We start from the raw sequence: 16977 nt of genomic DNA on the forward strand, positions 1-16977 counted from the left end.
GTAATAGTAGAAACAACCAACCACCCAAAGTTACTACAGGTCTTACAGCCCCATATCAACTTTTTCAGCTTGTGGGGAAGATACACATTTTATACAAAATTGAAAGTATACAGGATATTGCATACCATCAGGATTATGAGAGGTAGCCTGATGAGGCCATGCTGAGGTGGCAGCACGACAGCAGCCCTGAGAGACAGCCCATGCAGCTACAATATTTAATCAGCAGGAAGCACAAGAATTAGTTTTACAAGGGGATCTGCTCGATGCAGTTTACTCCTTGACACAGAAACTTCCATGACTTTACAGAGTACCCAGAAGAAGCTTCTCACGTAGGCGTACAAAACCCTAGTTTACTCTTTGTGCAAAAAGCAGTGGTTGTTTACACTTGCAGCCTGGTGTTCATAGAAAGGAGGAGAATCACATAACACTTTTGCTCTCAGTACCTGAGCAAGGTTCCACTAGCAGGACATGTAAGAGGGAGCTTATTCCCCCGCTTACCCCAGCAGAGAGAGCTCCCCGTTTGAGTGATGCTACAGTTACCAGAGCCTCCTTTGTTTCAGATGTAACCCTCCACCCCTTCCACTTCAGTTCCTTTGCTCAAAAGCAACCTTCAACAAACTCCATAGTTTTCATCTTTTCCTTGATTGTCAGAACTTGTCCCCAGAGTTTGTCTTATAAGGCAGCTATTTTCTGAGAACAACTGCAAAACTGTAAGGTTTTACTTTCCGTTGTATTGATTTTGCTGATGCTGCCTGCTCTGGAGGTTTGGGACCTTGGCCCAAAGAACTACATCTCAGAACTGCTGGAAAGAAGTCTGAATATAAATAGCAAACAACTACTCAAAGTTATCAGAAAACGTAATTTGAAGTGTCATCTGTAAGTACCCAAAGTGTTCTGCAAGATTTCAAGTTCACTACTGTCTCTTCATTGATTATATTGATTTGGATCAAGTGCATTTTCCTCAACACAGGAGGCAGAAGTTGGCCCCACTAAGGTGAACTGTCAAAGACAAACTCTACAGGCTTGAGGACCCCACATACACAGCACATCAAAACATACGACAGCAGTTACCAGATCATCCCAGTGCAGCACTCCTTTGGCCAACAGAAGACACATTCGGGAAATCCTGATAGGAATACTAAAACAGTAATTCTTTTTTTCATTTGAGAAACTACACTAGCACATCTTCAGCTCCTTCCCCTCAAGTAACAGTTTAACACGCTAAGTTAGAAATGTAGATTCTGTGAATCCCCACATCTTATATGGCTTATTTCATTAAAATAACTTATAAGAAGTAACCTCTTAGAAACATTTTGAAACTGAAACAAAGCAAAGACTGCTTGCATAAGCCACCTCACAGGAAAAAAAAGGCCAGAAGAACCAGGTTGCTGAAATCCTAGAAGCACAGAATATTATCTCCCTCAAAAATACGCAAACTATACTATAATACTACATAAAACATTATATGGACTGCAAAGCTTTTTAAAAAAAAAAGCCATAGCCCCCTGGGAATAGCAGGGAGTGTAATTACTTTTGGCTGAACTTACTCAAGATGCAACTAAAAATGTCTACTGCTGACTTCAATGAAATATCCAGTTCCCCTTCCTTTAGCTATTTATTTATTCTGATTTTAATATTAAAACAAGCCATAAGTTATTTTAGTCTTTGGCATACTTAATACACTAAGCTTCAGCAAGTCTCATTATAAGCTCTCTAAAAAAGAGACAGACAGACAGACAGACAGACAGACAGACAGACACCCCCCCCTCAAGTAAATGTTTCTCTACATCTTCCATTCCCAACTGATTACACAACTCTTCTGCCTTCCTATCCCTGTTCTTGATTATGGTAATTCAAAACTAGTCAACTGGCAGACTGCAGGTGAGATGAATGAAGAGGGCATATGCATTTTGGTCACCACTGAATTCAGGTGCCACAGTGTGCTCTGAAACTGGCAGCCAGCCCACAACTTCAAAACAACATAAGACAGCCCAACTAGACGATTAGCAACCTCAGATTTCAAGGAGCAGTAAGACTCAAGTGTCTCCCTTGGATGTTTTAACAACCAGTCTTGAACAAGAGATCAGAACTAACTCATAGCAAGAACTGTAAGGCATTAGCTAGGAAAAACGGTTATGAAGTGTTTTATTAAAAAGGCAGAGGAAAAAGGTTGATGGTACATTTTTTTGGAGCCTGCCATGCATGCTCATACATGTCAGAATTACACAACTGCATTTGTCACAGATATTTTAATCATCTTTTCATCCACTGACACAAAACTAGGGTTCTGTCAAGGCATGATAGGATTTGATCGTAAACAACAGGCATTCAGTTTTGCACGGCCTCTTCCTCTTTACTCGCAATGCAACCCCTCTCCAAGCCAACCAGCTCAGAAGTTGAACTGAGTGGAGAGCTAGGAATGACCACCTGTGGGTCTGCAGAAGACAGACAGAAAAAGCAGCACTGACACAGATGGCCCAGAGCAAGGAAGCAGCCGTAAATTACGATCAGCAGTAACACTGGCACCCAAAAATAAGTACTGATTTTAAGCATTACATCATCATCATAAAAGACAAATTAACTGCAGCAAGTTAGAGAGCACAAAATCTCCTTTTCCAAGTGGCAAATGGAGACCCCACTGTGTGATGCTGTGAGCACAGATTAGTTACTTTCACAATGATTATTTTAGAATCCTCTTTAAAAGGGCTGAAGACTTCATACAGAGTTAACGTACTGGGCCAGATGTTGCACACTCAAACTCCTACAGATTTTTCTTTTTCCTAAACAAAAGCCATGTGTGCCTAAACAAAGCAAAGTGGAATCATGCCCATTGCTCTCCACACATAGTTTTCGTTCCTGCAGACTAGTCCTCTACCATTGCTTTTCCGCAAAGGTTCGGAATATTGTAAAACTCACTGTTAGAAGAGAATCAGGCCAAACACACTGAAGTGAAAGTAAACGTGTTTTTAAAGACAAAATTTTCTAACGCTGTGCAACAGAGAAGCACCTCCCTGGAAGGAGATTTAATAGATACTGTGCTACTGTCATCGCTAGCAAATTGACGTTCTTTGAGCACACCCTAAAACAAGAGGTTAGATGGGAGAAAGACAAGGAGATGTAGTGCAAGTGAATCCTCCGACTTTAAAAAAAAAGCTTGAGGAGACATTGTGAAAAGCGGTAACTGGACACAGGATTGTGATCCTGGCTCTCAGCAGTACTTTGTTCCTGAGTTCCTATCACAGTGCTGCTACACCAGCTGCAACTCTGTTGATACATAACAGAGTATGCCAAAGGGATTAGGAAGTAAATACTCGATTTGCAGGGGACAGAGAAGGTCAAACTTCATCCGCTACATACAAAACCAGACATCAAAAAACAAAAAAGTGCAACTCTAGGAGCATGCAAGATCTGCCAATCTGCAAAAGGGAAATAAGGGTCTCCCTCGCAGCCAAGGTGAACAAAGTATAGTAGAGCCATAAGGTAAAGGTAGGACTAGACTCTCAGACAAGTGGGACAGACATTTCTTGAGTGACAGAGATACAGAAAGATGAGCACTACTTGAAAGTGAAAATACAGAGGAAACATTGTATAAAAGGCAAGAATTGTCTATTCCTGTTGTCTCTGCATCTGAAACACGTAACATTCAATTCTACGAACCTCAAATTCAACAGTAATATATGCAAGTCAATGAAAATGAGGGAATAACAGAAATGATCAGAAGTTTAGAGAAACGTCTTTGAAATTAAAAAAAAAAAAAAAAAAAACAACCCACCATCCTGAAAAATAGTTATGGCCTGAAAAACAATCTTATTAGTACTTCAAAGATATATCACTTTAGGCACTGATTTTTGGATCAGGGTGGAGGGGAAGTTGGGAGGGATGAACGTGGCATAGATTATATGCGTAATAACCCAGATAATGAACAGAAACTGAAAACAATTGAAAACTGCAGCCAAACGTCAGTAAAGATTTCAGAAAAGTAACTTGCGTGAACGTCCATATTGGTTTGCTAAAGGGAAGGAGCAGTCTTATCAGTTGGTGCTTTGAGAGTCAGATTGGGGAAGAATTACATACAAGAAAATGAGTTGTCTCAGCACAAGGATGGATCAAATTACCCAATAAAATGTAAAACAAACAAAACAAAACCTTCAAACTCCTCCTAGTGATTCAACAGACTGTTAAAATACTTCTGCTGTTCATGTGAAACTATCTAGAGCGCTGTGCCCCAGATAAGGTACACATCATCAGCCACAGACATCAAACAAATAATGAAAATAATCAAATTGCCAAGCTGCCATATGGGTGCTTTATAAGCATCTTCACGAACGTAAGCATATACAGAGGCTCTTGCTCTGCTATCTGGCTTCAATTTTGCTAAACATAAGCCCAAGGACAACATCCACCCTAAACGCTGCTTTCATGGTTTGCTGGTATTTATTGTGGACTACCAAGGGTGCCTAATCTTTAGGAGTAGAAAAACAAAATATTATTTTTCAATGAACATTGAATTATCAGTACACAAGTCCTTTCTGACTTTTAGTTCAGTAGGACTAAGAGTCCAATCATTACGGGTAATGACAGAAAGGTTTCTGCTGGCTCAGGCCTGCAGTATTACCCCACAGAAATGGCTATATACACCAGCAGCATCCCTCGCACTCCCACTGTAACCATGTCAGATGCACCTATGCATGCACGCCTATGCATTCTGCACTGCCAAGGAGCTCTAAAAGATGCATCAGGGAGTGATATTATTACGTTGTTTAAATACTCACAGGAAAAAAATTACATAATCACATCCATATACTATATACTGCCTTCTCTTTAAAGAGTTTATAACTTTGTTAATGTTAACAGCAAATGACTTTTCATTACTCATAGCATTTATTATTTTGCACATCTTTTAATCAGATATACTTAAAATCTAAAAAGTCTTTAATTGCAATTGTTCTTCCGTAGTCCTCAGTTTCATTCGGGTTACCTAGAAACTGCCTACATCTCTATTCACATGTAGATCAGTCATGTATTCTAACCTTCTTCAGTAAAACAAAAAATTAGACTATTTTTATCTCCCATACTGTCAGCTTGGGCTTTTCATTTCTCCTCCCCCTGCGTGATCCTCTACTTCCCTTTTGCTGTTTGCTGCCTCCTCCAACACCTGCTCCATGTATTTCTCTTGCAGATGTTTCCTGCTCAGGAAAAGACAGAGCCAGTACAAGTAGTAGTTCTGGTCCCAGTGACGACTCCTCAGTTTGACTGCTAGCTCTGGTCTCAAAGGAAGGCCCCCACTTTCTCCACTCCAGTGCAGCACACTGATGTTGCACATTGCTTTAGGAGAAACGAGGAAGTTGCTTACACTTTAAGAGTCAGAAAAGCTTTACAAAGCAACTAGAAACCAATATAAGGAAGCAGCTTATGACTTATCAGCCCTCTGCAGACTACAGAACAATATTTTGTACTCCCAATAGTCTTAGAATAACTGCTTTTAGTTGCAGTCGTTACCCAGTCTATTTCATTCTTAGCTTCTCAATTACGTTCCCAATGCTGCAGCATCTAAGTTAAAAGTGGTATACAGGAATAAGTTTGGCATTTTTTTTTGTGGAAAACCTGCCCTAATAAAATTGTCTTTGTCCGAAAGTATAACACACAAATTTCAAAACGCGTTTACTTTTAAATATTGAAAATACTTTTTTTTTTTTTCCCCTCACCTCACAAGATGTTGGGGGAAAAAACCTGCCTTTAAAGATAGTCCACCTTGTGCCTCCTAAGAATGATTTTTTTTCCCCATCTGTAGCTGTGTAGGCAGCTCTGGGGGGTGAACCTCCTCTGAAATCAGTGGCACACCAGGAAGACGCAAGAACATCTGGGAAGCATCCCGTTGATTTTAATACTAGCTACGCGCTAGAACCAACGTACAAGGCTGGGGCCTTCACTCCAAGGACTGAGCTGGAGGACCAAGGGAAATGCAAAGTACAGCCAGCATGGGGGGGATCTGACCTAGAGCGAGCCTCCTCTTAACAAATGAGTTTAAAAGGTGCGTTCTGGAACATCGGAGCGCTGATAATCAGATGTAGCTGGGACAGACAGCACTCCTGTGCCCGGTTCGTTCGACTCAATGCAGACCCACACTTACGGGAAGACAGGATTTTGACATGTATGTTCAGAGCAGGAGCAAAAGGAAATAAAAGACCTTATTCCCTCAGATATCCCTAAACCAAAGCTTTAAACTTAACAAGAATAAAAAAAGACCTTTAGAAGTTTTTTTTTTTTTTTGGGGGGGGGGGACACAGAAGGCAGACGGGGTGGGGGGGATCAACTCACCAGAAAAGTATCCGCAAAATGTTTGCGACTAGTAACACCAGGCACACGTAGGCTGAGAAGCCCTCGGCGTTCTGCGTCCGCCGGATGTCCCGGTACTGGGGGATGTAGGGCACCACGCCGCCGAACACCATGGCCCCCGCGGCCCCCCACGAGACCAGCCGCTGCGCGGGCACCCGCAGCCACTCCAGCCCGTCCGTCTCCATGGCAGGCCGCAGGAGGCGAGCCGGCGCGGCCACAGGCGCGGGCGGCGATCTCGCCTCCCGCTCCGCTCCTCTCCGCTCCTCTCCTCCGACGCGGGGCCGCCTCAGCCATGCAGAGTCACCTCGGCGCGCTGCGCCGCCGCCGCGCCGCCCCTGGCGCGGCCGGCACCTGCGGGAGGCGGCGAGCGGCCGTTAGCGCGGGGCGCCCGCACCGCCGCGGCCCGGCCCGAGGAGGAAAGCGGGGGAGCGGCCAGTAAGAAATAAAAGGCTGGAAAGTAGCGGCGGGGCTGACACAAACCACTACCCCCGGGAGGCGGGGGGGGCTTCCCGACTCCGCCTGCCCCGCGGGTGCCGCCCGTGGGGCACACGCGTGTCCCCAGCTCCGTCACCACCGTATGAGGGGCAGCGACTCGGCTCCTCCACCGTCCCCCTCGCCGGTTCGCTGCACCCAGCCAGGGCCGGCAGCGGGAGCTCGCCCGCCCCCGGGTAACGCACCTCCTCCGCCCTCCCGCCGCCCCGGAGTCTCACACACACACGCGCGCGCGCGCGACCCTCTCCCTGCCTGAAACGGCCGCTCCCGCCTCCCGACCTGCTCCCCGAGCTCCGGCTGGCACCATGCCGCCACCACCTCCTGCGCCGCCCGCCGCCGCACCGCAACTGGGGGCATGGGGCCGGCGGCGGCGGCGGGGCTCCGGGCGGCCCCTGTGACGCCACAATGACCCGCCGCCCCTCCGCCAATGAGCGCGGGAGCCGCCCCGGTGACTCCGCGAAGGCGGTGACGCCGCCGGGTCCCTGCGCTGGCGCGGCCCCGGACGGGGCGAGACGCGCGGCGGCGGCTCCCGTCCGCGGCGGGTGTCCCGGGCCGCCGCCGCTGCCCTGATACCGACGCTCCGCGTGCTTAAGCCGCGGCACCCCTCGCGCGCACAGGGAAGCCGAGCCAGCGGCAGGCGGCCTCCCCTCGCCCCGGGGAAGCTGGCGGGTGCTCGGCTCCCCTGGAAAACAGGCCAGGCCAGGCATACCTGCAGCCCCCTGCTTCTCTTTTTAGAGGCTCTCCCAGATTTTGCCCGCGTGTATCTGATTTTTGTGCTGAAGAGTTAAGAGAAACTCTGTTAAGCTTCATGAAAATTATACTGTAATGGCTCTGAAATTTGGTGTTCCTCCTGACCTCTACTACAAACAAAATGCAACCAAATTGTAATGGGCACACCTTCCTGATGGGGGGATGTTTTCCCCACAACTGTAATGACAAAAAAAGGAGAGGGGAGAACGTGCACCTTTTTCTACCCAAAATGATCAGCAAGTCTTTACTGTCGTTCAAACTGTGCCAGCAGAAGAGTACAACTGCTGCTCACAGGTGTTAAAAGCGGCTTGATAAAATGGAAGCCATATCCTAAAATGGCTGCTTGAGGAGGTGGTGGACTTTAATTACACTAAGAAGGATGCTTTATCCATTTAACCTTACACATGATGTACAGCTATTTTATTCCTACCTTCCCAGTTTGTTCCTTGAGCTCCCTGTAATGTTTTCACGGATATGTTGCCTTCTTCCTTATATCTATCTGCTCTTGCTGCTCATCAAATAGGTCAGAAATGACATGGGTTTTCCTGCAACTCAACGTCATCTTGTGTTGTGTATCAAAAACTGTAAATGTTGGTTATGAGTCTTGAATGAACAGGATCTGAAATTAAAAATAGAATGAAATGTTTGCTTCAGGGCTTCTGAAGTCTTCCGTTTACTTTCTGCGTGGCAGTGTGCTTTACAGACCAGCCTCTTACCAAGCTGCCACTATTACTGTCGCCTGCTGATTTTTTGCAGCACACTAGCATACGTGGTATGTTTTGCAACATATACATCTCCACATCACTGCAGAGTATTTTTCAAATACAATTTGTGTATACTATCACAAATACATCCCAAACTCTCTCCTACATATATGAAGTGATTGGCCATAACATCCGGACTCACCTTCCCTACAGGAAAGCATAGTATGGCCCTACTTAGTTCCACAAAGCTGAACAGAGTTAAAAATACACAGTGGAAGTCTTTAATTATATTCTGATATTTAGAGGAGGAGCAAAAATGACTGAAGATCTTGTTCTCAGAGCATCAGACTCATTCACAGAGATCATGATAATCAAATTATGTATATATAGAGTGCATACTTTTAAATATATTTTAATATTTAATGATCATATTTCGTATATCACTTGTGTACTGTTATAACCATGTGGTTATGCCAACTTTTACTAAACTCTTCTCAAGACCCTTTGCCAGATTAATTTTACATAAGCACAAAGGTCTAAAGAAGCCTCAGGCTGAAAATGACTGTTGCCGGACTAAGAGGCCAACTTTTGTTCATGTAATATAAGTGTCCTGAGAAAACCTTGAGAAATGATCTTGAGAAACTAAATATTCTTAAGCAATGATTACCTGTTTACAAGAAACTGCCCAGGCTGGTTCCAGTTCTCCAGATTAGCTTCCAGAATAATTTCAGGAAACTTGTAAGTCTGTGTGATAATAGATGTCATAAAATACTAACATTCTAAAGTATGTGACTGCAAACTGACAATTGCCTTACTTCAGGTGGAACTGTAAGGGTAAAAATGCTTAATTATCAGTGCCATTTTAATATAATTCCGTTTTGGTCACCTGAAAAATGTCCTAATTGTTTAGGAGTTGATGTAAGTTAAACTGACTTGTGATGTCAGACACTGGGAGGGACCGGGGAGATGACAGGTTGGTTTCAATGTTTTGAGCTGTGCAGCTGCACAAAAGCTGAAGCCAGCACAAGACAGGGGGTGATCTGGTATCAGAATAAATGGACAGGGACAAGGGATAGGAAGGCAGTTTTCTTTGGCAGTGGTGCCATCTTACCGTGTTCATTGACCTACAGCCTAACTTCCAGCCCAACATACAGAATACCCAATCACACAGACCCAGCAAGACTCTGATAGGAGTGGAAGAATTGTTCTGTGGAAAAATTTATCTAAAGCTTGGAAGACAACAGCTGATAAAAGAGTCTTGTCTCAAGGAAAAGTCCAGCAACCTGCAGATCTGAGTGCAGCCAGATGAGGAGGCTCAGCCTTGCAAGGTTTTACATCAACCTACTTTTATATTTATCAGGTAATTGGTAGCTCTGAGAGAATTCAGAAGAATCAAATCCTTGGGTGTAAAGGCAGAGCCTGCCATAGAAACAGTTCACTACCAGACATCAATCCTCTATTTCTGAGTGACTTGCAGAAGAAAAAGAATAGGTGCATTTATTTTTCCCCAGGTACGGACATAATTCTGTTAAAAAAAAAAAAAGAAGAAGAACTCATCCGTTGCTAGCACTGCATCCATTGAAAAAACAGAAGCTGACAGTATGTTTCACACCAGGTCTTGGAAGAATCCTGCTATAACAACTGCTTAAGATAATTTAAATTGAGTTTATGAGCAGCCTTAGTCACCCAGTTACAAACTAAATATTAGCAGTTAACATGTTGGTGACAATGTAGTCCCTAAAACTCCAATGATAACAAACATTTTGATTTATTCCAGATTAAGAAATCTGACAGAGATGATACCTGTTAACAAAGGTTCTTATAATGTCTCTGGATATGCTTTAAGCAAGCTGAAAGCAGTGAGCAGATATGGGATGTTTTAACATTGGTAGTAGTTGTGAAAATTATTACACCAGATTTTGTTTTGTAAATAGGTCCACTATATTAGAAGAGTAAGAAGAGGTCCTTGTTTCTACGATTGGATCTAGGTAGCCATACTCCTAGGAGAAACAGGGCCAATAGGACACAGGAATCCACCCCGACATGCGACAAGTTTCAAGACTGAAGCTTTAGCTACTTTTTTTTTTTTTTTTTTACAGTTTTTTATAGGTAGAGCGGGACAGTTTGTGCTGCATATGTAATCTTTGCAGTAGCAAAGACAGCAGGCTGTTGCGAGACTTCTAATCGGTCTGTAGTTCTGTCAATGGATTCTGAAAGGTGAAAGCTGAAATATTTTTATATTCTATATTGAACAAATGCTGTCGCACTGAAACAAGCATATGAAGTTACTGCTAGACACAGGCCAAGCCGTACAATGCAGGCAAGGTGCAAGTCGCTCCCTGAACACACTGCGCAATGAATGTTCTGTCATTAGGATTATATGAATTCCTATGGTAACCAATAGTCCCTTCAATTATCATATTATATCTCATACTACAAACAGTCTCTGCGAGATTAAAACATTTACTGTATTGTTCGTAAAACAACTAAATAGATCTTAAGCACACTGAAAGTGCCCACTCCTGCTAAGATGTGTTACCACTTAATCAGCTGCCCTGTTCTCTCCGTTCTGCATTTTCTAAAGCAGCCCAGTTGCAGTCAGTGGCAAAATCTCCCTTCTGATATGATCAAACACCCGTGAGCCCTTCTTTTGGCATATGATATGCAGAATTAAACTAGTTCATGGAAGATACTGTTTTATTGCAGATCTTCACCTCTTTTTCTTTCTCCCCTGCACTGGTCTTGGTAACTTGACAGACGTCCCTATCAAGCAGTCAGTATGAACATGGGACGGAGCCTCTACAGGCATGCAAAGCAACATTCCTCTCCATTTTAAGGATGTCCTTTGCTCAATGTGCCTGGTCTACAGGCCTCTCTCTCCCACTCTCTGCATCAGTGGTACCTGCTCCACACCAGCGAGCGGGAACCTGGACCATGCAGACTGAGCTTCAGACTCTTTATTCAAACTGCTACCATCTCTGCAGAACTCCACTGGCAAATGAAGGAAAAAGACCAAAACCAGACCTGCTAGAGAAGCAGAAAGCAACCTAGTGGCAGGCAGAAATACACAAACCCTTCTTCCAAAAATTACAGCTTTGAAACAATGGGCAAAGTTCAGCCAAAAGAGAGAAATGAACAAACAGGTAGATATCACACAGACAGTAAATTGAACCGGAACTACTTAGCACACAGCCTGTTACCCTGTTAAACAGTTCCAGTGTTCCTCACATGTTCCTCATGTTATTGTTGCTTACTAACACAGGATCATTGCATTCAGCAGGGAGCTGCTGACACTGGGGAAGGGGATGGAAAAGAGGCAGTGAAAAGCAGTTTCAGAAATTCTTAGACTGGCTTTATCACAGAAGAATGAATGAGAATGCAAGCACAGTGCCTTAAGCCTGACCAGAATGATCCCTAGTTTTCTCTGACTCATGTTCTCTCCCTGATCACGATTTGGAATGGCTTGGAAGCAGAGGGACAAAAGAAAAAATATGCAGAAACTAAAGCCTCAGCATGATTCAAACACACCGCCATGTCATTTGGAGCCAGAGGCACTACTACTACCCCATCCAAACTCTTTTTTCTCTCTCCTAGGACAAAGTGCTTCTCGTACCACTCACACACTGTACTACACGCTTAGTTTATTTCTGTTGAGATACGCTCAGCATCTACGGTACCTGTCTTCTACATATAAGAACACAACAGGGATTCGCACTGCCCTTACCAGGAGCCAGTAATACAGCAGGAAAAACAAAACAAAACCTTGCTGCATTATTAACAATTGAGTCCAAGACAAATATCTAGATCAAAAAGACAGAAATGTTGCAGTAGTTATAGATTATTTTGGAGTATAACAACATTCATCCCAGAGTACTCATAAACACCCTTGCAAGTCTTCTGAGCATCTGCAACAAGAGCCACACATAGTTAAACACCACCAAAAGGACAAGTAGCCATACCAGAAAAATCTTCTGACCCCAGTGTGATTTGAACACACAACCTTCTGATCTGGAGTCAGACGCGCTACCGTTGCGCCATGAGGTCACATTGCTGTAAACATTTATTTGTCTCTCCAGAATCAAATATCTTGAGATTTTTCTCCCAGGTAACGCTGCGCTAGCTTATGTCAATGGAGTCCGTTGGTACATTCAGGTCTTCCTACTTTCTTCTTCATTTCAGAGGCCTTCTGCCAGACACGCTTAGAATATGCACCCACAGGATGCCTGCTGGTAAACACCATGTTAAGTACTAAACAAGATAAGGGTGGGAGGGCCTCCTACAGCAGCCAAACAGCATAAAATACTTGTCATAGTCTTAGCAGCTCCTCTGTCTGCCACAAATATCTCACAGAAGAAAGCAAGAGAAGCAGGCAGGCCACCACCACTCAAGCTTTCAATGTCAAAAGCACGCTTTACAAGGATCTTTGTTTCAGACAAGAAAGCACAACCTTTCTCCCCCCGCCCCCAACAAGAATAGCTAAAGAATATTTGCCCCAATATTTGCCCAATATTTGCCCCAATCCATCCCCATTTTCTGCAACTGTAATAAGTATTTTCTAGTAATTCAAAGTGAATTTAAACTGTCTTTACCAGGAAAACATTCCAATTGTCTTCCAACATAGCTGCAGTTTGCTCACAGGAAACTTTACGTATGGTTCTTCACAGTTTCTGGAAAAGCAAAATGGACATCTTCAAATGAATGATTCCTTCTTTTGCCCAGGTTCCGGCCTTTTCAGCACAGGCTCTGTTATCAAATTTTAGAAAACTTCTGAATTAGAAATTTAGAAAGATACTCTTTCCATCATACACTCCCACGTCCACATTTAATCTCAATGCATAAAACTTATGCTCCCCTGAAACATGAGGTACGTGGAAAAAAGACACATGAGGCTGTGGGATTTGAATACAGTGCCTTCTCATGTGGGATCAGACTCACAATCCTTGTGTCACGTAGCCACAGAAGCTGCCTTGTATTACCTTCACAATTCCTGCTGCATACCGTATTTCCTTACATAGAGCTCCTTCTTGCATTGATGACATTCAACATAAGAAGCGTGACATCAGCGTGATTTGAACACACAACCTGATCCATTCTCAGACGTGCCACCAGTGGGCCACAAACTGAGAGCAACAAACATTTCTCCCTCTTCTACTCAGGACAAATACCTCCACTTCTCTCTTGTAGCCTTTTGGGAAGGTAACTACACAATGAACGCTCTTCTACCATCACTGTGCAAAGGACAGGGAGACAAGGCTGGAGCAGAAAAAAGCATGAGAAGTATCATCTTTTACCAGCCATGCTTGGAAAACATAGCTGCAAAACAGAGAATTCTAGATATCCACGTAATAATTCACTCAGCAGCCAGACAGGTGGTTTCATGCAGCCACAAATTACATAAAAGTCTTCACACAGCCAAATAACGCCACCACTACAATCTCTGTAGTCAAAGCATCCGCAATAGACTTTCTGGTGCTCCGACAAAATACGCATTTATCCCCAGTGCAGAACACAAAGAGGGCAAATTATACTCTTTTCCATTACTGTTACTTAGTAATAAAAGATGTAGCTAGTGCACACAAGGAATTCCTGATAAAGATGATCTTCAATCCTGTCCATTTTCTGTCCAGAAACTTGTACAAAGGGGCTGACTGAACAAGCTTCACAAGAAGGGAATTCATGAACAGTCTCAGAAGCAGTCTCAAAAGACAACAATTTCACTGAAAGCAGAACACCTCTATCACGGATCAGATTTCCCTAGCATTGTGATTATCCTTTTTTTCCTCCAAGATACAAGACTCGAATTTCAAACCATGCACAAACACCCCAGTTTTTAATATTCACCTCAAATGACTTGTCTTTCAAAGCCCTGGATTTGTCAGATACTGTTGACCTGGATGCCACCTTCCTCAAGTCTGAAACTTTCCACGTTTGCATTTCACCCACCTCATATTTCTTGTTAATAGTAACTCATTACTTTTACTGATGTTGCCAGATGAAAGAAAAGTTGTTTCTTCACCAGTAAGTATTCCAGTGGAACAAGCTTTCAGTGAACTAGAGTACAGTGAGTGAAGAGAAACGGGTAAATCCTTTGCTTGCAAGAAACATCAACACCATTTAGGATTTCACCATAAAATCTGATGACCTAGCAAAGCCATACTCTTCTTCTGCCTATCGTCTCCTGAGTAACAATTGTAAACTAGAGTGTAAGAGAAACTTCCTAAGAGACAGGTAAAGACCAAGCACAGCATGACTCGAATACCCAACCGTACAATTTGGTAGTGGTAACACCACTACCGCGGTGCAAAAACTAGCCTCTACCTAGCCCTTTCCTCTTCAAGATAAAACCTTTACAGCTGTTTATGCCGGGACCACTAATATAGGAAAAAACAAAACAAAACAAAACAAAAAACATGACTGCAGTATGATTTGCACACACTGCCTTCTGATCTAAAGCTAGACAGCTACCATTGCGCCATGAGAGCTCAGGAATACTTGCCTTCTTGCCTCCTTACCAGTCACAAAATACTAGCCTTTTTTCAGGAGGTCTAAGCAAGCCAGTCATACTCTCCGTCCTTGCCGCCATTCCAAAGTGGCCCTAAGCCAGATATGCTTGCAATACATGACCGGAGGTTTCCTGACCCCTGATAAATAACATCTAATTTGTCAGCAAAGAGGAGAGGGAAGTGACTTTACGTAACGCAAACAAGAAGAATAACACACTTGTATAAAACAATTCCTTTATCTCTCCGTACTGTAGGCTTTTACAGCCTACATTTTATAGAAATGGCATTGAACTTAGAGCTCAGAACTATAAATGTTTAAGCATATTTTAATGTCCTATCCCACTACCCTGACTTCTCCTCCCAGAATGAGAGACACTGCAATTTCCTTAAAAAAGAGCAAGAACTATGTTCTGGATATCACTTTAGTATAAAAGCACAATCTGAAGAGTTCACAGCACAGGCCTACAGTTCTGAAATAGGACACAAGCAGATGGTTCATGGGCCTCTAGGTCATCCTATTTTTCATTTTTACTTCACGGGCTTTGTAGCAAGATGAGGACACTTAAGTTGAAAGTGACTGAAAGTTTGTATTTTTTTGAATACAAAAAGAAAGAAAGAAAGTAGCATAGAGCCTATTTCGGTATGGCAAGTGAATTTATATTGTCAAACCTTCTCTTTCATCCCCCTCTCTAGCCCCCTCAAGATCTGTTTTATATTTTTTACCAACATGAGCTTGCTGCTACCCTTTCAGTAAATGAAATATTCTTTACTTATTTCGGTAAACGCTCTGATAAGCACCAGCAGCACTGGCTGTCTACTGGCTCTTGTCTAAAACTATGCCTTTGACATCAACAAAAGATTGCCCAGTGACCTCAGTGATTTTTGCTCAGGTCCCCTCAGCACGTGGATGCACACCACCATAGACTACTACTGCTAAAATATGGCTCATGTTACTTCCCAGAAATGTATGTAACAGCTTAGTTCTGAAAACATAAGCCCTCTAAGGAGGCACAGAACAGAGGATAACACAAAAGCTGTTAAGTGCCACTTCTATTTTAAATATATTCATCATTCAGCAACGTACTTTTTTGGTCTTGCTGTTTATCCCTTCTATTCTGTGTTTTTTTCTGAATTTTGGAACTTTTCTGAAACTGTTTTTGGCCTTATAGACACTTTTTTTTATTCCATTAACCAGCTTTGGATCATTTGCCAAACCCTGCTCAGTACCTGAAGGTCCATTAAAATTAGCTGTGGAGGGCACAAAATAGAAGAACAACAAGGCTTTCTACGGGAGAAATGCTTCTAAATATTTCCTTTATTCCTCAGTCCTTCACGCTATAATTGCCCTTCTTCCACTGCTATGCTCAGTGAATACCTCAGTTTTTGTCCTGACCCCACTGGCCTTCCTCACAAGCAAGAGGAGCTATGGCTACATGCTGCGCCTTGCAGTTGGACTCTAAAAGATGGTGCACACAAAAAGGGGCTTGCAGTTCTCACAAGCTTGTTGGTTTTGTGATGCTTGTTCCTCCATATTTCCAGCTATTTCTTTACACCTACAAGCTCTCCACCACAAATAGGGCTCCATGACCTGGACACAAGGAGCCAGAACCTCAACTGCCCCCAGTAAAAAATGCTGTTACATAAGAAGAGCAAAAACTGTAACTGTTCTGGGGGGAGGGAAAACCAGAAAGACCATAGCTGTTATCCAGAGTAAAACATGTAAAAAAAAAATACAGCCTTAATATCCAGCCCTAAGGCTAAGAAGATTTAATAGCAACACAGAAAGAGGTAAGAAGGTACACATTTTTTGTTAACCATGCAACAGAATGAAAAAGCTATGTGGATGCAGCTAGTGGCTGTGTACAAATGCAAAGGACATCTATACATGCACTATTGTTCAAACTTTTATCTGGAAGCTTTCCTCAAGTGGTAACGCTGCTATAGCACTCAAGGCCTGAAAAACTTACTACTTGATTTTTCTTTGTACAAAGAAGAAGCCAAGGAGGAGAATCTGCCAGGGTGGGAAGGTAAGGAAGTACAGATGAGAAGCAATGATTATCGGAAGCAGATAAAAAACACAGAGGTTTGCTTTGACACCAGAATCTCACAACAGAGACTCCTGTAACGCTCCTTCCTAAGTGAGGTGGAGAAGGTCAAGGGGGAAACCAATTATGCTTATTAAAAACGACACT

General features: G+C 43.3%; 1 protein-coding gene and 1 non-coding gene across 9 annotated transcripts in view; both read right to left on the reverse strand.

Moving 5' to 3' along the window:
* Nucleotides 1–7190, reverse strand: part of SLC66A2 (solute carrier family 66 member 2) — a 67335-nt gene extending 60145 nt beyond the window's left edge. For 6 of the 8 annotated variants that reach the window (XR_011139021.1, XR_011139019.1, XR_011139020.1 and 3 more), the window contains exons 1-2: nt 7108–7189; nt 6319–6687 (exon numbers count right to left, since the gene is read on the reverse strand). Coding sequence is in view for 4 of the 8 variants with exons in the window: in XM_068931617.1 (XP_068787718.1) it covers nt 6319–6521 (203 nt within the window). In the remaining 4 variants the exon portion in view is untranslated. Of the gene's footprint in view, nt 1–6318; nt 6688–7080 lie in introns of all 8 variants that reach the window. The other 2 variants (XM_068931618.1, XM_068931615.1) reach the window with 1 other exon arrangement.
* Nucleotides 7191–12254: 5064 nt separating this feature from the next.
* On the reverse strand, nt 12255–12326 carry TRNAW-CCA (transfer RNA tryptophan (anticodon CCA)). The gene has a single exon. It is a non-coding gene; the product is annotated as a tRNA-Trp (tRNA).
* Nucleotides 12327–16977: the final 4651 nt, after the last annotated feature.

This window comes from Struthio camelus, chromosome 2 (genome assembly GCF_040807025.1).
Source record: "Struthio camelus isolate bStrCam1 chromosome 2, bStrCam1.hap1, whole genome shotgun sequence".
Taxonomy (NCBI): domain Eukaryota; kingdom Metazoa; phylum Chordata; class Aves; order Struthioniformes; family Struthionidae; genus Struthio; species Struthio camelus.